This window comes from Stegostoma tigrinum, chromosome 44 (assembly GCF_030684315.1).
Source record: "Stegostoma tigrinum isolate sSteTig4 chromosome 44, sSteTig4.hap1, whole genome shotgun sequence".
Taxonomy (NCBI): Eukaryota; Metazoa; Chordata; class Chondrichthyes; order Orectolobiformes; family Stegostomatidae; genus Stegostoma; species Stegostoma tigrinum.
Window position 1 is genome coordinate 5,283,755 of NC_081397.1, and position 23,437 is coordinate 5,307,191.

At 44.8% G+C, this 23,437-nt stretch overlaps 3 protein-coding genes across 5 annotated transcripts; 2 read left to right on the top strand and 1 right to left on the bottom strand.

Annotated features, from left to right (window-relative positions):
• The first annotated feature begins 254 nt into the window (after positions 1 to 254).
• LOC132207297 (late histone H2B.L4-like) lies at positions 255 to 18,397 on the top strand. Of its 3 annotated transcripts, XM_059642501.1 has the most exons (3): positions 7,608 to 7,662; positions 9,330 to 9,406; positions 17,477 to 18,397. In XM_059642501.1, the coding sequence occupies exon 3, from the start codon at positions 17,488 to 17,490 to the stop codon at positions 17,866 to 17,868; it is 381 nt and encodes a 126-aa protein (XP_059498484.1). In that variant the 5' UTR covers positions 7,608 to 7,662; positions 9,330 to 9,406; positions 17,477 to 17,487; the 3' UTR covers positions 17,869 to 18,397. The 3 variants fall into 3 exon arrangements, with proteins under 3 accessions (XP_059498483.1, XP_059498485.1, XP_059498484.1); XM_059642500.1 differs by lacking the exons at positions 7,608 to 7,662; positions 9,330 to 9,406 and adding an exon at positions 255 to 327; XM_059642502.1 differs by lacking the exon at positions 9,330 to 9,406 and having other exon boundaries at positions 7,580 to 7,662.
• Positions 18,398 to 20,445: 2,048 nt separating this feature from the next.
• On the top strand, positions 20,446 to 21,344 carry LOC132207311 (late histone H2A.2.2-like). Its single transcript, XM_059642527.1, has one exon. The coding sequence runs from the start codon at positions 20,473 to 20,475 to the stop codon at positions 20,863 to 20,865; it is 393 nt and encodes a 130-aa protein (XP_059498510.1). The 5' UTR covers positions 20,446 to 20,472; the 3' UTR covers positions 20,866 to 21,344.
• A 253-nt stretch (positions 21,345 to 21,597) lies between these two features.
• LOC132207301 (histone H3-like) lies at positions 21,598 to 22,008 on the bottom strand. Its single transcript, XM_059642509.1, has one exon. The coding sequence runs from the start codon at positions 22,006 to 22,008 to the stop codon at positions 21,598 to 21,600; it is 411 nt and encodes a 136-aa protein (XP_059498492.1).
• Positions 22,009 to 23,437: the final 1,429 nt, after the last annotated feature.

A 23,437-nucleotide genomic window follows, 5' to 3' on the forward strand; every position in this document is an offset into this window, starting at 1 on the left:
GCTAAAATGGAATCAGACCTGCATTTGAAATGATGACTTTAAAGAAAAGGCAGATGTCTCATGACACTGTCATCATCTCTCAGGTTCTTTTGAAATGACAGACTTTTGGAGCACTGTTGTTCAGAAGAAGTTAAAGAACAGAAACATCCTAATAATTATAAACTGAGTATTACAGTAATCTTTTTGACATGGTAAAACTTAATTGATGTTGATTTACAGGAGTAAACTCTGCTGTCTTCCCCCAGGAAAACACTTGCAGGAACAAGACAATGTTATGTGTGCTTGGTACGAAGCCAAGGGTGACCAGCTGCTTTGAACAACCAACAGGTATGTTACCATCTCCAAGCAGAGAACACGCTTTCCACTGGCACAGAGCAAATTGAGTCAGAGATACATTCAACTCAATTTCTGGTGACATGCATGCAAGCCAACAGTCAAACACAACCAACAAAATAAAAATAGTTTCCCCCCCCACTCTGTTTTCTCAAAACACCACCCTGTTTCAAAAAAGATCATTTGTAGCCTACTGGCATTTACGGCATTTTTGAAAGGGAACAGACTGAATTTTCATCTGAAACAGACACAAAAGAACGGCAGTAAATCTACATTTAGTACGCATGTTTTCAAATTTACTGTCAAGGTGAAGAAATAGTTCATGCTGTTACATAGTTACACCAACCAAACATATAGCAGATAATGAGGACAGATATGGAAGAAAACATTCAAGTTATCATGAGTAACTGAGCAGGACAGCATTCATCTTTTGTCAAATAGATGTCCCAGGCACAGCCAGAACAGTTAATTAATGTGCCTTCCAAATGCACATCCTGTCCCAAAGCCTGACGTAGAATGCCAGCAGAGTGTACGCACACACTTTCTGGCACACACGCACTCCACGGAGTTGTAAATATATCCACTATTTCCATCACAAATGTCACACCATCTAACAGCCATGAAGATCATGTATATTGCAAACCTCACAGTGTAACAATGAAGATGATTTCCACTCACGGATTTCAGGTCAGAGAGCTAGCCTTTCATGATAAGCAACAAATAGAAAAGAATGTGAGCTAAATACTTCAATCCTCGTGTGGACATGCACTCCCATGTTCATAATGTGAATATCATTCATTCACAGTATTTGGGAAAAAAAGGACAAATTTTGTGGCGTTCAGTTCAGGCAAATGCGAGGTGATGCACTTTGAAAGATCCACTTCAAGAGCGAACTATGTGGTAAATGGAAAAGCCCTGGCAAAAATTGATGCTCAGAGAGATCTGGGTGTTCAGGTCCATTGTACCCTGAAGGTGGCAACGCAGGTCGATAGAGTGGTCAAGAAGACATACTGCATTCTTTCCTTCATCAGATGGGTCATTTAGTGCAAGAGTTGGCAGGTCATGTTACAGTTGTATAGGGCTTTGGTTTGAACACATTTGGAATATTGTTTTCGGTTCAGGTCACCACATTACCAAAAGGATGTTGATGCTTTGGAGAAGGTGCAGAGGAGGTTCACCAGGATGTTGCCTGGTATGGAGGGTGCTAGCTATGAAGAGAGTTTGAGTTGATTAGGATTATTTACATTGGAAAGATGGAGGTTGAGGGGGGACTTGATTGAGGCCTACACAGTCATGAGATGAATTGACGGGGTGGATACCAAGAAGCTTTTTCCAAGAGTGTGGAACTCTATGACTACGTGTCATGATTTCAAGGTGAGGGGCAAAAGTTTAAGGATGATATGCATGGAAAATTCTTTACACAGAAGGCTTTGGGTGCCTGGAATGCGTTGCCAGCGGAGGTGGTAGAGGCGTGCATTATAGTGTCCCTTAGTATGTATGTAGACAGATAGGTGACTGGACAGGGAGCAGAGGGATACAGATCCTTGGAAAATAGGTGACAGGTTTAGATAGGGGATATGGATCAGCACAGGCTTGGAGGGCCAAAGAGCCTGTTCCTCTGCTGAAATTTTTCTTTTTTGTTCTTTGACACACTGAATTCGTAAGAAGTAGTCCAAGAAATATATCGAACAAGAGATTAACTTCACCTCTCTATGTGTCACCATCTCATCGACTGAGAGAGATAATTAAAGTATCATTTTCTTTTGTACAAACTGGAGAAATTGCATATCAGGATAACTTTCAGATTGAAATTGAAATTGATATTGTCATTGCATTTGTTTGCATAAAACTACAAACTGAATAGTGAAAACCATCTGATACACTTCTACTGAATATAAACTTTGCTATTAATAGACCAGAAGGAAATCAAGTAGTGACCTGAAACGATACAGAGAATAACCTACATTCAAGCAGACAACCTAGATTTTTGAATGTACAAGTAAGAATGTCTCATACAGTGAGCTTGCAACAACAAATGAACATTAAACTCTCTATGTATCCAGACCAGAGACAGAGCAAGCCGAAATAAAAGACAGAAACCCTACCCTAGAAATTATACAGGGAGAGAATGATAAATGCATTCACAAACCAGATAGCGTCAGGCATTGCCTAAAAACTCATCTCTCAGATTTCCAGGACAGGATCTGACGGGGCCAAATGGGTAAAAACACTTGCACAGCCAGAGAGAAGAAACTGACAGGCACGTATTGCTAACGGCGCACTCATATTCACATATCAGAAAAGGACAGGGACAGAAAGATAATTACACACACATTCAGACTGCAAAAACTGACAGGTACAGGCTGATAAATACATGCACACATGACAGGACAGCAAAAGCATAAGCAGATGTAGATTGATAACTACATTTGCATATTCACAGACAAATTTGACAGGGACATATTTGTAACACTTTCACATTCACAAAAGAGGAATTGATGGATATAGATTGATAACTAAACTCACATATTTCACAGCAGAAACTGAGAGGGACAGTTTGATGATTACGCTCATATCTTCACATGACAGCTAACAACAAGTACGAGTCGATGATTACCACTCACACACATATATTCATAGATATCTGCAGCACAGCAAAGAGTCCTTTCTCTCACTGAATCTACACTGTTTAGAAACAAACAGCCGACAATTCGACATCAATTCAGCCAGGATTCAAATTCCATAAATGTGTCATGTTGGCAGAGGAAGTATCATCCTCACGTTTATCAGTTGTCAATTTCTTCACCAAGCATGATCACTTTTTTTTATTCTATATTAAGCAAGAGGACTTTATAATCAGAGACCTTTTGTTTTCAAATTAGCTTAAAATTTGTTCAAATAGCTCTGTGTTCCTCTTGACAATCCACCTGAATTTTTACATAAAACACAAGAAAGCTTCATGCCATTTTTTTCAAACAAGCAATATCACAATATAACCGTCCTCACTTATATTTTGCAAAGATTGTTCAACAGTGTTTATTCTTCAGTAAATTCAATTTGACAGTTCCAGTTGTGCCCAGTGAATGACAGAAAACAAAAGGTCAACACCGAGCACGTTAATGTCCGCGCCGTAAAACGAATTCGAAGTAAGAAAGCTAATTTTCTTTCCTGCACAAGCAACATTGTGGTCAGTCAGCCGCAATGCAGTTGATTTGTTCATTGCACTTCCTCTTTGGCCATAACATACTAAATTGACATCTTTACTTTAGCAGCATTCCAAGACTGGTGTCATGATGCAATGTTGAATAATATTAATCTCATCCTGAAAATTTCCTTTGATATCACCACAGCGGTTAGACTCTGCAATGTATCCTTGGCGAAGGTCCATTGCTTGTCTGTCCTCAACTCTGAAGAAAAGCACAGACTCATTTCAGTTGCAATGCCTTGCATTTTCACTTTGCTTATAAATGCTGGAGGCACAAACAACTGAAGAACATGGGCTGTTTCACATTTGCGAAAGAAGAGATGAACCAAAAACTCTGTCCTCTGCCATGGTGGTAATTGGCTCTCCACTTTACAAGAAATACTTAATCTGCTCAGTAACGCAATACAGGAAGATAGAAATAGGATCAATTGAGTGTATCTGTCTGTCTTGTTTCATAACAGCAGCTGTTGTGCCAATACACAGTAGGTACAGAATAACCTACAAAGTGTGGAGATGCTGCCAGGTTAGTAGATACCCAGGCAAAAACAAAAGAAAATGCCATTTCTCTTAAATATCACATGGGTGGAAAAGCTCCCGTTTCATTACGCATTAATAGGACAGGGTAAGAGCGAAGTTCTTCAATCCCAGTATGTGAATACTTTCCTTGAGGATTAAGTATGAGGTATCAGCTTGGCATAAAGTAAATTCGTCATGTTCACGACATCAGAAAATACTGAATCGATTGCATGATCGATGATGAATTCTACTGAAACAGCTCAAGAAGTAAATTGAAATCCAGATTAAATATGCCTCCAAATATCACACCATGTCTTAGATTTGGACACGTAACTCGTGCATCAACTTCCTTTGTTGAAACTGAAGGAAATATATAGTAGGCCAAGTTTAAAATGAAATAAACATTACAATTTAGTTTGCTTCCAAAGAGGTACAAATTAAAAAGCAGCTCTCATCTCGTGCAGAAGTACTGCAGAAAGATGTTGTTAAATGGACCAAAGAAGAAAGCAAATGGGGTCGTGAACAGATACAGATAGCTGGAGTTTATTGGAAATAGATTGAAGAAACGCTGATCTCATGATCTTGTTACAGGAGGAATAAATACACATGCAGTTTTTGAGTGACTGACCAATCCAGAACAAAACTTACTATCGTAAACCGGACAGTAACCAAACTGTATCTACAGAGTCAGAGACTGACAAAGGTATTAAAACAGTTTAATTTACACAATCTGATTATATGGCATTGGGTAAAATCTCATTCATGTTGAGCAGCAGAGATTTGAACAATAGAAGAATGTCAGCAGTTCCTACAAGTAACACGTTCAATGCAACATTACCCACTCGTTACCCATGTGAAATATGATGACAACGCATGAGGAATACATTGACACACAATGCCAGAGACTGAATCGATTCCATGCTGACTGTCAGCCCGATGCTGATGAAAACCAACAGTAACCACTCTTATAATCTCAGTGGGAGACTGACTATTTCAGAAGAATGCCCATACTCTCTTTATGATTAATGTATTATAAATTAGTGTTATAATGATATAATAGTTTATAATACACCTCATAAAGGGAATCAAATCATACATGCAGAGCTAGAAACACAAGCAGACGTTTGGAAGAGGACAGTGTCACTTAGCCCAATACCCATCTTTAATTCAGATTGGCACCTCATTAGAAATCTCCCTCTCATACAACAAACAGATGCTGAAAGGAAAGGAATGAAATTTATACCTCTGGTCAGCATGGACTGTTGGACCAAAGGTCTGTTTCCCAGATGTACTTTGACAATATTGCTGCACTCTCATATTCACAAAGCAGAAACCGATCAGAAGAAACTCACAGTACCACTCCCAAGCCGCATGTGGCATAACAAGGCATTTATATTCACAGAGTAGAATCTGATAGGGGGAAATAACAATTTTATTTCCATATTCAAATGACAGAAACTGATTGGAAAATGTTTACAACTGCACTTCAACATTCACACTGCAGGTAATGACAGGGACAGATTGATGACAATGTCCGTATATGCACATGGCCAAGAATGTTAGGTAAAAATAGATAACTGTATTCTCATATTCATGGAGAGGAAAGCATGACAAATTCATAACTACATTTATATATTCACATCACAAAAACTGATAGTTGCAGATGAATAACTACATTCTCAGGTTCCCAGAGCAGACGTGGACAGATACAGATGGAAATTTGCACTCAAATATTCACGGTGCATGTTCACACGTCATTATCAACAGATTAATTACAAAACTCACATCTGTACAACAGAAATAGACACTGATTGCTGTGTGAAGGTGCAATTGTATTTTTCAATCAGTCCCTGTCAGTTTTCACAATGTGGATGTGTTATTTCAGTTATCAATCAATACCTGTCAGTGAATGCCACGTTAATGTGTGAGGATAGTGTAATGCACGTTAACTACATGGATTTTAGTAAGACATTTGATAAAGTACCATGCAGCAGATGAATCAGAAATGGAAAGGCTTTTGGGATACACAGCAATGTGCTAAATTGGAAGCAAAGTTTGCTTAGAACAGGAATCAAATGGTCAATGGCTGCCCTTGTAAACCGAAAGCTGTTTCAAGTGGTGTTTCTCATAGCTCAGTGTTGGGACTTCTGCTGTTTGTTTTATATGATAACAACTTGGACTTGAACATGGGGATACAATTGGGAAATTTTCAGCCAGCACAAAAATTTAACAGTGTACTGGTAGTGCAGGGGATAACTGTCAGCTCAAAAATGATACTGAAGTTTTGGTGGAAGGGGCAGATGAGTGGCATATGGAGTTCAACTCTGATAAATGTGAGGTAATGCATTTCAGGAGGTGCAAGGACACAAAATAGGAATACATGAGGTGGTGTGGAAATTGTACGTAAAGTGAGTGGTTTTGGTGTGCAAGTGTAATGGAGTATGAAAATAGCAGTATAGGTGGATAAGATTGTGAAACTAGGTATATAGAATGCTGTCCTTTTTTGGCAGAGGTATACAACACAAAAGTCGGGCTATAATGATGAAAGTATTTAAGACACTGGTGAGGCTGAAATTGATGTATTGTGCGGCGCGATGGTCACCACATTACAGGAAAACGTTATTGCTCTGGGTATATTGCAGAGAAGATTTACTGGAATGTTGCCAGGGCTGGAGAGTTATAGCTATGAGGAGTGATTGTCGAGGTTGGAGCTGTATTATTTTGAACTCTGAAAGCTGGGAGTGAGGCAATTGGGATGGGCAGAGATAGAGTCGACAGGGGGAATCTGTTTCCCTTGGCATAGAGTTTAAAAACCATTGGGTGTAGATTAAGTGAAGTGGCAGGACAATGAGAGATGATGGGAGGAAAACCATTTTTATGAGAGGGTGCTTATCTCAAATACGCTGCCTGAGTTGCTGATAGCAGAGATTCTCAACTCTTGGAAGAACACACCTGGACCTCCACATTAAGTCTGCAAGCTGCACGGCTATGGGATGTTTGCAACAAGATCGGATTTTATGATGGCCATTTTGGGGTGTTTGGGTCAGCATGGATATAATGAGCCAAATGGCCACCTTCTGTGCTGTATAATTTAAATTGGTCAATAGTTCCTGATCATTCTGTCCCTGTCAGCCTCTGCTGTGTAATACATGAATAATTACCAAAGACCTAGAGGGACACATTGATAACTACACTCACACGTTCACCAAGTAGCAACTGACATGAATAGATCAATAACTAAACTCGCATCCACTGACAAGCTTCCACTGGGTGGTTCCAGTCATGGAGCTGTACAGGTATCGTTTACTTTCAGGAGCTCATTCAAATGGTGTTGAAATTTTTAGAAATGATCAGACGTGGAGCAGCTCAGGGCAAGATTGGATCAAGACCCATAGTTATGTTAGAATTCCTAGTAATATTAATATATCCAAATGATTATTAACTAAATGTTGTGTTGATCAGTTAAACATTGTCAAACTCAATTGATGTTGCTTTACACGAACTATCTCTTCTGTCTTCCCACAGAAAAAAACACTTGAATGACCAAGACAAAGTAAGATTTCTTCAGTGCAGAGGAAGTGTGACCAGATCCTTCTGATAAACAGCAGGTATGTTCCCACTGTCAGAGCAGAGAACATCCTTTCCGCAGTCACAGAGCAGATTGAGTCGGACACACAGTGAGCTTAATTTCCAACAGATATGTACAAATTTTTCCAACAGGAGAACAAGGTTGGAGAAATTAAACTTTATTTTTCTTATCTCTCCATTCCACATACACAGTTCCAACAAACTTCAGCATTCATTTCCCATTGACTTTTACACCATTTTTGAAAATGGATAGACTGAAATTATACACTCAGTATCTGAATGAAATCTACGTAAACTTACTCTACTAGCAATTATCACATAATGAATCACACCTCCACTAAGAATATTACTGGCTGCTGACAATTAAGCCACTTTTACAAGTAGAAAATGACCAGTATGGATTGATGCCTAACCTCACTCATTTGTATTGCAAATGCATACAAAAGAAAAAGGATGACGAGACTCACATATTGACATTGCAGAAACCGACAGCTAAAGATTAATAAAGATATTCACACATTCACATCATAGAAACTGGGATACACAGGTTAGTAAACAACACTCACATTCACATAGCAAACTGACAGCAACTGAACGATAACTACTTTCACATATCCACACAGCAGAAACTGGCAGCTACATATTGATGACAACTCCCAATTTCACAGACCATAAAGTGACAGGTACAGTTTTATAACTGCATACCCACAGATTTAAAAAATACCGACGGGTACAGTTTGATAACTATACTCAAATATTCACAAAGTAGATTCCCACAGGTACATGTTGATAACTTTACTTGCAAATTATGAGGGACTGATAGGTACAGGTTGCTGTACATGCATATATCCATACAGAAGAAATTGATAGGAACTGATTGACGATCACTTTAGAGATAGCAAGAGCTGCAGATTCTGGAGTCAGCCTTCCCAGTTTCACAAAGCATTAGCTGACAGGTACAGTTTGGTAACTACTCTCATATTCACAGAGTAGAAGCTGACAGGCCGTTATTGATAACTGCACTCACATGGTCACCAAGCAGAAACTCAGAGATTGATAACAGTGACATTCAAATTGCAGAAACTGGCGGCTACACAATGATAACTGCTGTCACACTTGCATTGCATGAACCGTTGGGGTCAGATTAATAACTATGCTGTTGTTGAATTGCTCGACAAGCTTGTTGCTTGTTTAGAGACATTTTGTCACCATCTACATAATACCTTCAGTGCACCTCTGGTGATGTGTTGCTGTTGTGTCCTGCTGGCTGTTTATGTGCTGCAGTTTGCTCGGGTGGCTGACATCACTTCTGGATTTGTTTCTCAGTGGTTGGTGTATGGGATCCTGCTCTACGCATTTGTTAATGGCATTCCAGTTTGAATGTCAGGCCTCCAGGAATTCTCGTGCATGTCTTTGGTTGGCTTGTCCTCAGATGACTAAGTTGTCCCAGTCTAATTGGTGTCCCTCTTTGTCCATGCGTATTGAGATGAGTGATAGTTGGCCATGTCTCTTGGTGGCTAGTTTGTGTTTACGAATCATGATGGCTAGTTTCCTACCAGTTTGGCCTTTGTACTGCTTTTGGCATCTGTGCACGATATCGTGCAAATAACGTTGGTTCTGTCAGTTGTGGTTGTTGGTTCGGGGCAATATGGTGCTCATTTCTGATATGTTTTTCATGTTTGGTCAGGTGACTAGTGTCCCTGGACGTGCTGTGTAATCCATTTGTCGTCTGTTGTGCAGGTGTCGAAGGACAATGCTTTTCAGGTAACCTTCCTTTCTATAGTCACTGTATCGTGTTCTTCCTCAGCTTTATGCAGCTCTGGATGCTGCAGTGTGTTGTGGCTCACTTGAACAGTGTTTTGGTGCAGCTCCATGAGTAGATATTGGGATGATTGCTATTGTAGTTGAGTATCTGATCAGAATGTATTAAAACATGTAATAACTACACTCTCAGGCTCTCCTAATTGAAATTGATGGAGAGCGATTGATAACTAAACATTCACATAGCAAAACAGTGTCATGGACAGACTGATAATTTCAGACACATATTCACTGAGTAGAAACTGACTGACAGAGAATGACATCTATACTCAGGTACCCGGATAGCAGAAACTGACAGGAACAGGTTGATGATAACACGGACATGTACATGATACCTACATCCCTCATTCCACTTGCATTAACTGAGTGGTACAGATTGATCCCTGCACTCTCACATTCACACAACAGAAAGTGGCAGAGACAGATATATAACTGCATTCATTCACACGGCACAAACTGTGAGGACGAGGTTGTCAACTACGCTCTCACATTTACAGAGCAGAAACTGACAGGTACAAAGTAAATCTGCACTCATACATCCACAAATCAGAAACTGAAAGGCCCACATAGATACCCACGCTCAGTGTTTCACACAGCATAAACGGACAATATAAAAACCGAAAGAACTGCGGATGTTCCCCCCGCAGCGGTCGGCAATGCCCTCAGCCGTGTCTTCCACATTTCCCGTGCCTCATCCCTCACACCCTGACCCCGCAATAACCGCCAAAACAGAACCCCCTTGGTCCTCACATCCCACCCTACCAAGCTCTGGATACAATGTATCATCCTCCGACACTTGTGCCATCTACAATTCAACCCGACCACCGAAGACATTTTTACTACCCGACCCTTGCCTGCTTTCAGATGAGACCACTCTCTCCACAACTCCCTTGTCCGCTCCACACTGCCCTCCAACCCCAGCACACCTGGCACCTTCCCCTGCAACCGGAGGAAGTGCTACACTTGCCCTCACACCTCCTCCCTAACCCCAATCCTAGGCTCCAAGAAGACTTTCCACATCAAGCAGATGTTCCCCTGCACATCCGCCAATGTGGTATACTGCATCCGCTGTACGCAGTGTGGTTTTCTCTACATTGGCGAAACCAAGCGGAGCCTTTGGGACTGCTTTGAAGAACACCTCCGCTTGGTTCGCCATAAACAACTGCACCTCCCAGTCGCGAACCATTTCAACTCTCCCTCCCATTCCTCAGACAACATGTCCATCCTGGGCATCCTGCAGTGTCATAATGATCCCACCCGTAGGTTGCAGGAACAGCAACTCATATTCCGCTTGGGAACCCTGCAGCCTCAAGGTATCGATGTGGATTTCACCAGCTTCAAAATCTCCCTTCCCCCCGCTGCATCCCAAACCAGCCCAGCTCTTCCCCACCTGCCGAACCTGTTCTTCCCCTCACCTCTCCCGTCTTCCCACGTCAAGCCGCACCTCCATTTGCTACCTCCTAACCTCAGCCTGCCCCCTTGACCGGTCCATCCTCCCCAGACTGACCTATCCCCTCCCTACCTCCCCACCCATACTCTCCTCTCCACCTATCTTCTCCTCTGTCCATCTTCAGTCCACCTCCCTCTCTCTCCCTATTTATTTCAAAATCCTCTCCCCCTCCCCCTTTTTATGATGAAGGGTCTTGGCCGAAAACGTCAGCTATTATGCTCCTAAGATGCTGTTTGTCCTGCTGTGTTCATCCACCCCCATGCCTTGTTATCTGCGGAAGCTGTAAATCAGGAACAAAAACAAAGTTGCTGGAAAAGCTCAGCAGGTCCAGCAGCATCTGTGAGGGAGAAAACAGAGTTAACATTTCAGGTCCGGTGTACAGATCCATAACTAAACTCACGTATTCACATTGAGGAATCTTTGAGCTAGAGACTGATAATCACAGTCAGACATTCAGAGAACAGGAACACACAGGCATAGACTGATAACTAACTTCTGTATTAACATAGCAGAAACTGACTCGCATTGACTGGTAACTGCATTCATGTTATCTTGTCAGGTGCAACAAACAGGTACGGATAGATAACTACACTCACACATTCACACCATAAATACTGACAATGACAAACAGCTTCAATCCCACCTATTGCATAGCAGAGACTGTCAAGAACAGATTGATAACAAAGTGTGGAGCTGGACAATCACAGCAGGCCAAGCTGCTCCTGAGACGCTGCTTGGCCTGCTGTGTTCATCCAGCTCCACACTTTGTTATCTTGGATTCTCCAGCATCTGCAGTTCCCGTTATCACAGGAACAGATTGATAACTGCACTCAAATATTGACACATCAGAAGCTGGCAGGCGCTGTTTAATATCCAAACTCTCATATTCACATACCAGAAAATGGCAGGTATAAATTGACAACCACACTCACATACACACAGTCGCAGAAACTGACAGTGAAAGAACTGATAACAGCGTTCAGACGTTGACATCACAGAGCCTGGCAGAAACAGAGTGATAACTAAACCCTCACATTCTTATAACAGAAACTGCCATGGATAGACTGGAAATTTAATCATCAAGCAGAACCTGACAGATACAGAGTGATGTGATAATGGGAACTGCAGATGCTGGAGAATCCAAGACAACAAAGTGTGGAGGTGGATGAACACAGCAGGCCAAGTAGCATCTCAGGAGCACAAAAGCTGACGTTTTGGGCCGAGACCCTTCATCAGAGGGGGGGATGGGAGAGGGAACTGGAATAAATAGGGAGAGAGGGGGAGGCGGACCCAAGATGGAGAGAAAACAAGATAGGTAGAGAGGAGCCTACAGGTGGGGAGGTGGGGAGGGGTAGTTCAGTCCAGGGAAGATGGATAGGTCAAGGAGGCGGGATGAGGGGTAGGTAGGAAATGGAGGTGCGGCTTGAGGTGGGAGGAAGGGATTGGTGAGAGGAAGAACAGGTTAGGGAAGCAGAGACAAGCTGGGCTGGTTTTGGGATGCAGTGGGGGGAGGGGAAGAACTGGGCTGGTTTTGGGATGCAGTAGGGTGACCCCAGAGGATCCCCCTCATCCTCACATACCAGCCCACCTACCTCTGGATACAACATATCATCCTCCGACTCTTCCGCCATCTAAAATCCGTCCCCACCACCCAAGCCATTTTTCCATTCCCACCCTTGTCTCTTTCCGGAGAGATCACTCTCTCCACGACTCCCTTGTCCACTCCACACTCCCTCCAACCACACCACAGCAGACACCTTCCCCTGCAACCGCAGGAAGTGCTACACTTGTCCCACACACCTCCCTCACCCCCATCCCAGGCCCCAGGATGACCTTCCATATCAAACAGATGTTCACCTGCACATCTGGCAATGTGGTATATTGTATCCATTGCACCCAGTGTGGCTTGCTCTACATTGGAGAAACCAAGCGGAGGCTTGGGGACTGCTTTGCAGAACACCTCCGCTCAGTTTGCAAGAAACAACTGCACCTCCCAGTCGCGCAACATTTCAGCTCCCCCTCCCATTCCTCAGACGACATGGGCCTCCTGCATTGCCACAATGATGCCACCCGAAGGTTGCAGGAACAGCAACTCATATTCCGCTTGGGAACCCTGCAGCCCAGTGGTATCAACGTGGACTTCACAAGCTTCAAAATCTCCCCTTCCCATACTGCATCCCAAAACCAGCCCAGTTCTTCCCCTCCCACCACTGCATCACAAAACCAGCCCAACCTGTGTCTGCTTCCCTAACCTGTTCGTCCTCTCACCAATCCCTTCCTCCCACCTCAAGCCACACCTGCATTTCCAACCGATCACGTCATCCCGCCTCCTTGACCTGTCCATCTTCCCTGGACTGACCTATCCCCTCCCGACCTCCCCACCTATACCCTCCTCTCTACCTATCTTCTTTTCTCTCCATCTTCAGCCCGTCTCCCCCTCTCTCCCTATTTATTCCAGTTCCCTCTCCCCATCCCCCTCTCTGAAGAAGGGTCTAGGCCCGAAACATCAGATTTTGTGCTCCTGAGATAGTGATAACTGCTGCCAAACATTCGCAGAGCATGGATGAAGATAAACAGATTGATAACTAAACACCCGTTTTCACAAGACAGAAGACTGATGGGGAAAAATTAGTACATCCTCTCATAATTTCACACAGCAAAGACTGATATGGACGGAATGATAACTACAATTACACATTCATGCAACAGAATCTTGCAGGAATGTACTGATAATTGTACAAACAAACTCACTTAGGAGAAACTGACAGTCTCAGATTTAAAACCACACTCTCTTTGTCACAAACTAAAAACTGGGAGGTACAGTGTGACAACTGAACTCAATAGTCACAGAGCAAAGTCTCCCAGGTACAGTGTGATAACTACCTTCTCACATCTGCCTAACAGAAACTAAACTCGCATATTGACGGAGCAGAAATTGGCATGTGCAGACTAATGCCTGCACTCTTACATTGATACCACCGAATGGACATGTAGGTACGAGTAACAACACTCATGCATTTTCTTGGAGAAACTGTCAGGCATGGATTGAGAACGACACCCACACATTCACAGAGCACACATTGAAAGGTACAGACTAATAATGTCACACTTTTGGACAACAGAAATGACAGAGGTAGATGACCTGAAATATCAAGCGACGTTGAAGATCTGGTCAGGAAAGGGAAGAAGGCATACATTGGGTTTAAACTATCAGGCTCAAGTGAATCCCTAGATAACTATAAAAAGTGGAGAAGCACACAAGAGGGAAATCAGAAGAGCAAAAAGATGTCATGAAATGGATCTGGCAGAAAAGGTTACAGATAATCCCCAGAGGCTCATTAGTTATAATAAGAGTAAAAGGTTGGCTGCGGAGAGGAGGACCTCTTTAAGATCAGGATGGTGGTCCATGTGTGGAGCCACAGCAGAAGGGGAGGATTTTTAATGGATATTTCTCCTCAGTGTTTGCTGAGGAGAGAATCATGGATGCTAAGGAAATGAGATTAATTCCCTACAGTGTGGAAACAGGCGCCTCGGCTCAACAAGTCCACACCACCCCTTCAAGCTTCCCACCCAGACCCATACCCCTGTAACCCACACACCCCTGAACAGTACAGGCAATTTAGCATGTCCAATCCACCTAACCTGCACATCTTTGGGCTGTGGGAGGAAACCGGAGCACCCGGAGTAAACCCACGCAGACACAGGGAGAATGTGTAAACTCCATACAGACAGTCGCCCGAGGCTGGAATCGAATCTGGGTCCCTGGTGCTGTGAGGCTGCAGTGCTAGCCACTGTGCCACCCTATAATCCCTATTAGAAATAAGGGAAGGAAGTAGAGATATTTTGGACTGCATATGTATGAACAGAAAGGGTGTCTTTGCAGCCTTAGATCATACAAAGGTGGATGAATTTCTGAGTTCTGATAGTGTCCATCTCGGATTTTGTGGGAAGCCAGTAAAGAAATTGCAGAGGCCCTTCCTTTGCAGAGATTTTAGCTTCATTTTTAGCCACTGGCGAGGTTCCAGAAGACTCGAGGGTGGCTAAAGTTGTTACATTGTTTATGAAAGGGAGGAAAGACAAGCCAGGGAACTTCCAGCCAGTGAGCCTAACACCAGCAGTAAGCAAGTTATTGGAAAGGATGCTGAGTGACAGGATCAATGAACATTTGGATATTCAAGGTATGATTACGGATAGTCGGCATGGATTTGTGTGCGGAAAGGCACATGTGACAAATCTTTGAGTTTTTCAAAGAAGTAACCAAGTGAATAGATGAGGGGAGGGCAGTAGATGCAGTCTGTGTGGACTTTAGTAAGGCCTTTGACAAGGTCCTGCACGCAGACTAGTAATGAAGGTTAGGTTGCAAGGGATCCAGGGAGAGCTAGCTAATTTGATTCAAAAATGGCTCGATGGTAGAAAGCAGAGTGTGATGGTTGAAGCTTGTTTCTCGGACTGGAGGCCTGTGACTCGTGGTGTGCCACAGGGGTTTGTGCTGTGACCTTTGTTGGGCACCTCGGTGTCTCAGTGGCTAGCACCGGGGATCTGGGTTCAATTCCATCCTCAGGCGATTATCTGTGTGGAGTTTGCACATTCTCTCCGTGTTTGAATGATGTTCCTCCGGGTGCTCCGGTTTCCTCCCACAGTTCAAAGATGTGCAGGCTAGGTTGGTTGGCTATGGGAATTTTCCCGTAGTGTTCAGTCATGTGTTGGGTGAGTTCTAGCAGGATGGATCTGGGTGGGATGCTCGGAGTGTCAGCATGAACTTGTTGGGCCAAAGGGCCTATTTCCACACAGTAGGGATTCGATGATTGTGTGATAAGTGGCCTTGATGTGAATGTACAAGGCATGATTCATATGTTTTCCAATAATACAAAATTAAGATGTAGTTTTGAAAGTGCGGAAGGTTTATCAAGAAAATAGAGGGATTTAAGAAGGACCTTGCGGAGTGGTGCACATGTGGAATCAGCTGCCAGAGAAAGTTGTTGAGGCAGGTGCAATTGCAGCATTAAAAAAAGGGTAGGTTTTAGAGGGATATGGACCAAATGTGGGCAGTTGGAATTAGCTGAGAGGGCACCATGATCAGCATGAACCAGTTTGGGCTGAAGGGCCTTTGTCCATGCTGCATGACTGCCTGACCTCAGACTACAACAGGACCTTGATCGAGAGGACCAATGGGCTATGGAGTGGCAGCTGGGGTTTAATCTTGACAAATGTGAGGTGCTACATTTTGTCACAGAAAATCGGGGCAAGACTTGCACACTTCATGGTCAATTCTCGGGAAGTGTTGCCAAACTAAGTGGCCATGGAATGCAGGCTCATAGCGTCTTGAAAGTGGAATTCCAGGGAGACAGGGCAGTGAAGAAGGTGTTTGATACAATTCCCTTTATTGGTCAGGGCATTCAGTGTATATTGAGGATTGGGAGGTGATGTTGTGGCTGTACAGAAGATTGGTTAGACTACTTCTGAAATACTGCATTCAATTCTGGTGCCCCCTTGCAATAGGGAAGGTGTTGTTAAACTTGCATGAGTCAGGAACATGTTTAAAAGGATGTTGCCACAGTTTGAAAGTTTGAGTTTCAGGGAGAGACTGAATAGACAGGGCTTATTGTGGCTTGTTTTGCAGCTTGTTTTCCATGGAGTGTCAGAGGCTGGGTGGTGACTGTGTAGAAGATATAAAATTAAGAGGGGCATGGATAGCATGAATAATCACGTTCTTATGCACACGGGATAGGAGTCCGAAACTGGAGGGCATGGGTTTTGGATGAGAAAATCACGATGTGAAAGGAATTTAAGGTGGGTAATGTTTGCTCACAGAGTGTGGTGTGGAATTGCAGTGAACTGCCAGAGGAAGTGGTGGAGTTGAGTACAGCTACAACATTTAAATGACATCTGGGCGGGTGTATGAATCGGAAGGGCTTAGAGTGATGTGGGCCAAATGCTGGCAAATAGGACTAGATTAATTGAGGATATCTGGTTGCCATGGATGAGGTGGACCCACGAGTGTTGTATATCTTTATGACAGTATGACAGGAACAGACTGTGAGAGAGTAATAACCATCCACACTTCATGAAAAGCGTCAGATGGATAACTGCACTCCCATTTTCATATCGCAGAGACTGACAGATATTCGACAAACTATCCCTCATTAAACATCAAGCTCTGAACACAATACTGCTTATAGTGTAATGCAGAAACTACAGAGAGTGATGAAACAAAATAATATGTTATACATGAAAGGTTGCTTTGAGCAGATAAATACATTGTCGCAATTAAAAACTCTCAGGTACTGTGTTTAAAATATCAATAAATGACAATAACGAGTTAAATGTAGAGTGATTCGGGTACAAAATTTCGGCTTGTGTTTCACTTTTCGTTGCATGTCCTGACAGATCCCCGATGTATCCCACACTAACCAATCACAGAAAAGCTAATCACATCCTCTGAGATTCTTGTAAACTGTCCAATCATGAACAAGACCTCCCCAATCCCTCATTAGCATTGCTGACGCCAGCAGCCTATAAAAAGCGAGCTCCGCGCCCACTTTCCCTTATTCTGTGTCTGACAGTGACCGTCGCTATGGCAGATGAGAAGAAATCGCAGGCAACTTCCAAGAAAGGCGCGAAGAAAATCATCAAGAAGGCGCCGGGGAAAAGCGGCAAGAAAAGGAGCCGACGCAGGAAAGAAAGTTACTCCATCTACATCTACAAAGTGATGAAGCAGGTTCACCCCGACACCGGCATCTCCTCCAGGGCCATGAGCATCATGAACTCGTTCGTCAACGATATTTTCGAGCGTATCGCAGGGGAGGCTTCCCGCCTGGCCCATTACAACAAGCGCAGCACCATCAGCTCCCGGGAGATCCAGACCGCCGTGCGGCTGCTGCTGCCCGGGGAGCTGGCCAAGCACGCCGTGTCGGAGGGTACAAAGGCGGTGACCAAGTACACCAGCTCCAAGTGAGACACCTCGCTGCTGAAAGCAGACACCAATCCAAAACCCAACGGCTCTTTTAAGAGCCACCCACAATTGCACTGAGGCAGCTGAACCGTTTTAACTTGGATAGTCGATGCTGGAGAATCTGAGACAACAAGGTGTGGGCCTGGGTGAACACAGCAAGCCGAGCAGCGTCAGAGGAGCAGGAATGTTGACATTTCGGGGCGAGACCCTTCTTAAGAAATTAGGTTTTAACTTTGTGGTTTATTCTGGGTCTGTATAATTCATGTCCCTAAGCTTTGTGTTTCGTTTTCAATAAATTTTGTTTAAAAAAATTCGTGTGATCCCTGACCCTCTGCCCTTTATTCTCGGTTGCGTAGTTCCCTGACTGTTTTCCCTGCCTGTATAGAGAGCATATTTATCGTCACGGAGTCATTTTTTTCTGCAACTTCTTTGTTTTCCGGTTACTCTTTAACCCTTGAAAACAAAGTGTGAGGATGGATGAACACAGCAGGCCAAGCAGCATCTCAGGAGCACAAAAGCTGACGTTTCGGGCCGAGACCTTTCATCAGAGAGGGGGATGGGGGGAGGGAACTGGAATAAATAGGGAGAGAGGGGGAGGCGGACCGAAGATGGAGAGTAACATTTTGTTATCTTGGAATTTGGGGCGGCACGGTGGCTCAGGGGTTAGCACTGCAGCCTCACAGCGCCAGGAACCCAGGTTCAATTCCCACCTCAGGCTGTGAGGAGTTTGCACATTCTCCCCGTGTTTGCGTGGGTTTCCTCCGGGGTCCGCTGGTTTCCTCCCACAGTCCAAAGATGTGCAGGCTAGGTGGAATGGCCATGCTAAATTGCCCGTAGTGTTCAGGGGAGTGTGGGTTATAGGGAGATGGGTCTGGTTGGGATGCTTCAAGGGGCGGTGTGGACTTGTTGGGCTGAAGGGCCTGTTTCCACACTGGAGGGAATCTTAAAAAAAAATTCTCCAGCATCTGCAGTTCCCATTAACACTGATACTCTTTAACCCTTGATCCGTGCATAAGCTACAGTGCCCCCTGGGGTATGAAACACGAGTTTCGACCCCGGAAAGGAAAGTAACTGTTCTCGTCCCACGAATAGATTTTGAAACTTACTTGTCCTTTTCTTTTTTTTTCAATTTTCAAAACGCCACTGAGGCTTCGTCTGATGTTTGCAGAGCACTGCAAATGAGGCTGTCAGGTGTCGCGAAGAGGCTTTCAAACTGAACTGAGATGTGAAACTGGCTGAAGTCTGATCAAGGACAATAGGGACGGCAAATTTAAACTGAAGTTTCACCTCTCTCAACGGCAAGAACGTTATGTGAGTTTTTCCTTAATATTTCAGACGCACTTGCAATATGAAAATGAATTAAATTCGATGAAAAATTATTCATTCCTCTTTGTAAAACGTCTTTTTCCTATTTCGGACGTGTTGGAGGGTTTTGTCCCTGTGGGTAATGAGCCCTAAATTTCTCCCGTGGCAACGAAAGCAAATGACCCCATATTTGAGACCAACGAAGAGTAGTATCGTGCGATTTGTGTTTTGTTTCAATTTCCAAATCTCTACGTGAAGTTCTCCGAGTTTATTTTCAGAATGCAGTATGTGGGGCTTGCCGTTCTCGGTAAGAGGCTTTTCAAAATGAAATCTAGCACAATAATTACAAAATTTGCCGAAGCCGGTATCACTCATTGAGTGAGAAAGAGAGGTTATGTCAAGTATCAATTTTTGTAATCTGAAAGGAAATTAAATCGTAAGCATTCATGTAAAGCGTCTTCCTCGTATTGCCCATGTTGGCGGGCTTTTCAAATCGGAAAGAAAACGGTGGATGATTTGGCGCCGGTATTTTCCTACGGTTTCCACGCAGAGGAATTTTGTTTAATTTTCAAATCTCCCCGCGGGTTCTGTCCAGTTTTGCAGAAAGCTATAAATGAGGCTTTCTGCTGTCGGTGGGAGCATTTCAAAGTGAACCGAGATGAAAGCAGAACAGCTGCCGGACTGGCATCGCAAAAGTAGAAATATTGTTGATCTCGTGCAGTAGGGAGCGCGATTGTAAAATGTTGTTTAAAGCAGTAATGCGCTCAACGGGAAAGAAATTGTTGTGTGATACTGTTATCATTATATCCATTATCGGCATGATATGCTGATCTGAAATAAAATAAATCTGTGCAGAGACTTACTTTTGTCGGGCTCTTTTTTCTGCCATCTGCTCATTCTTAAGTATTAAAAAAATCAGAAACACATCGATTCACTGAGGCCTGGGAATCAGAGAGAGATTGTGTGCAGTATACAGGTGTATTCTAACAGTAAATTATCTGAAATATGAACGTATTCTTCTTTGTAAAACTTCTTCCAGTTTTGTACATATTGGCGGGCTTTCCGAGTTTGAAAGAAAGCGGTTGATGATTTGGCGCCAGGACGTTCCCGCCTCCTCCCCTGGCCCTCTCCGGATTGGTGAGGGAAGCAGATATCTGATTGGGAATGGAAACGACATGAGGAGATACCGAACAATGTGACCAATCAGCAATGGCCGCACCCCCATTCCTCCCGAAGGTATAAGAGGGCGGGATGGGGCCACATTGCAGCATTCTCTGTAAAAGTGTTTGTGAGGTTGTGGCAATGTCTGGCAGAGGAAAGGGCAGTGGAGGGAAAGCTCGCTCGAAGGCCAAGTCCCGGTCGTCCCGGGCTGGCTTGCAGTTCCCGGTGGGCCGTGTTCACAGGCTCCTGAGAAAGGGTAACTATGCTGAGCGTGTGGGTGCCGGAGCGCCGGTCTATCTGGCTGCGGTGCTCGAGTACCTGACGGCTGAAATCCTCGAGCTGGCCGGTAACGCGGCCCGGGACAACAAGAAGACCCGCATCATCCCCAGGCACCTCCAGCTGGCCGTGCGCAACGACGAGGAGCTCAACAAGCTGCTGGGAGGGGTGACCATCGCTCAGGGCGGGGTGCTGCCTAATATCCAAGCCGTGCTGCTGCCCAAGAAAACCGCCGCAGGGGGCTCCGCTAAAAAGTGAAGAGGCCGTTCTTGAATTTGCAAACACAAAGGCTCTTTTAAGAGCCACCCACCACATCAGTGAAAAGCAGCTAGACCGTCACTGCTGGCTAATTAACTTTCATGTAATGTTCAAACACGGTCCTTTAAATGAGCAAAAATAATCGCTTTTGCTTTCTCCTTAACACGGATAACAGTAGAACAGCTGGCGGACGGGACGAATAAAGTTGGAGGTTTTGCTACAGGGACAGCGACTTAAAACAGTGACTCAAAAGGGCATCCCCATCAATACGCTGATAGGGAAATAGAGACATGGAATAGCTCCGCGCCAGGAAGAGGCCCTTCGGGACTGAACCGACCCTCCTTAGTGGGTCTAACGAATACACAAATGGGAGATTGGGCAAAGTTTCGAGTTCAGGAACAAAAATATAAAAATTGTTTATATGTTGTGGTGGGTATTGAAATTGGCGCCAACTTCAGTTACAGCTGCGGAAACGCCAAGGGAAGCAATTCGAATTTGTTGTAATTATTGAAAATGTATAAATCTGATTGGCCCGAGTAGCCTCTTGTCTTTAATATGAATTAGTGCATCTCAGACACATTCAGAAACTGTAAGAGCTGTTGCAGTGAGACATCAATAACATTAACGAAAGTCCATAGTGCCTGATGATTGCTGCTCTCTCTGGATAGTGTCGTGGCTCTGAAAAGAGCCGTTGTTTCTCGGGGTGAATGTGCAGGGTCGGGCACGCTCCTTTTAGGCGCGCTCCCCGCGCATCCGGCGGGCCAGCTGGATGTCTTTGGGCATGATGGTAACCCGCTTGGCGTGGATGGCACACAGGTTGGTGTCCTCAAACAGCCCCACCAGGTAGGCCTCGCTGGCCTCCTGCAGGGCCATCACGGCCGAGCTCTGGAAGCGCAGGTCGGTCTTGAAGTCCTGAGCGATCTCCCGCACCAGGCGCTGGAACGGCAGTTTGCGGATCAGCAGCTCGGTGGATTTCTGGTAGCGGCGGATCTCCCGCAGAGCCACCGTGCCGGGCCTGTAGCGATGAGGCTTCTTCACTCCGCCCGTGGCCGGAGCGCTCTTGCGGGCCGCTTTGGTCGCTAGCTGCTTGCGCGGAGCTTTCCCTCCGGTGGATTTGCGCGCTGTCTGCTTGGTTCTGGCCATTCTCTCTGCAACACACACAGGCCACTGCTATCAATGCTGCTCCTGCTGCGGCGCTGCCTATTTAAGGGAATGGAGAGCCCGTCCTAGAGCTGGGATTGGATACAGTCCCGTCCCTCAACCCGCTGAGAAACAGCCGCTGAAGGACAGAAAAGGCAGCAAAACAGTTGTTGGAGGCTGATTGGTTAAGTTGAAATGACAGTTGGTCTATTTCAAATCGCCCGCCGATTTCAGAAAGAGCTGAAGTAATTTTAAAACAAGAACTCCCATGTGTCTGCAACGAAGGTTATATCTTATGCTTTACAAAATTTTGTTGTGAACCTAACGTGCAGTCAGCGCGGAGTGGGCTCTGAATCATTTCCTGATATGTCCCTGACAGGCAGTTAGAATGAACTCGCCACTAAAACATCAGCACGGCTACCAGAATCAAACTGAACAAAGTATCATTCCTGGAAGCGTGAATGAAGTACAAACACTGCAATATGCGATTAGCGCCTGGGCCCAAAATTACGGACAGAGCACATTATTATTCACGGTATGGACAACTGGTAGTATTACTGATAGACTGGTATTCACAAGAAAGGGCATAACCAGCTGCAGAACAGTATCGTCTCGAATGGCCGTGAAACCTCTATCTGTAGTGCAGGGATACCTTGGTTAGAAAACACTTTACTGCAGACAGTATAATTTCACAATCCGCGCTCTCTCTCCTGCAACGCGGGGCACGAAGTTAATGTATTTCCTTAAAGGATTGGTTCAAAATTAAAAGTCGCTGCACCAGCCCTCTGTGTTGCCTTTCCCCGTCCTCAGGTCTCCGCTCTCAATCGGAGGGTTTGGGTGGCTCTGAAAAGAGCCTTTGGGTTCGCTGGAAAAGGGACGAGTTGCTCAGCCGCCGAATGGCAGTGACCGTCTTGCGCTTGGCGTGCTCAGTGTAGGTCACCGCATCCCTGATCACATTCTCCAGGAAAACCTTCAGCACCCCGCTGGTCTCCTCGTAGATCAAGCCCGAGATGCGCTTGACCCCGCCACGGCGAGCCAGGCGCCGGATGGCTGGTTTCGTGATGCCCTGGATGTTGTCACGGAGCACTTTGCGGTGCCGCTTCGCCCCGCCTTTTCCCAGGCCTTTGCCTCCTTTGCCTCGCCCAGACACCACGCTTCTTCACTGCAATCGCTGCCGAGTGAGAGCCGAGCTGCCTCACCTTCTTTCTTGATACAGCCCGCCACGGCCTGGCTGAGAAAGAGCTGACAGAGAGGGAGAGGCGGCCCGGGCAGGAAACTGAGTGACAGACAGAGAAATGTCCAGCTCCGCCTCCAGCTAACTCCCGCCCCTCACTGGATCTGGAACTCAACCTTTTCTCCACAAGGGCAGTGAACACAAGGCCCGGCAGAAAGCCTGCAGGCTCAAGCTTCATGTTCGAAGATAATAAAACCT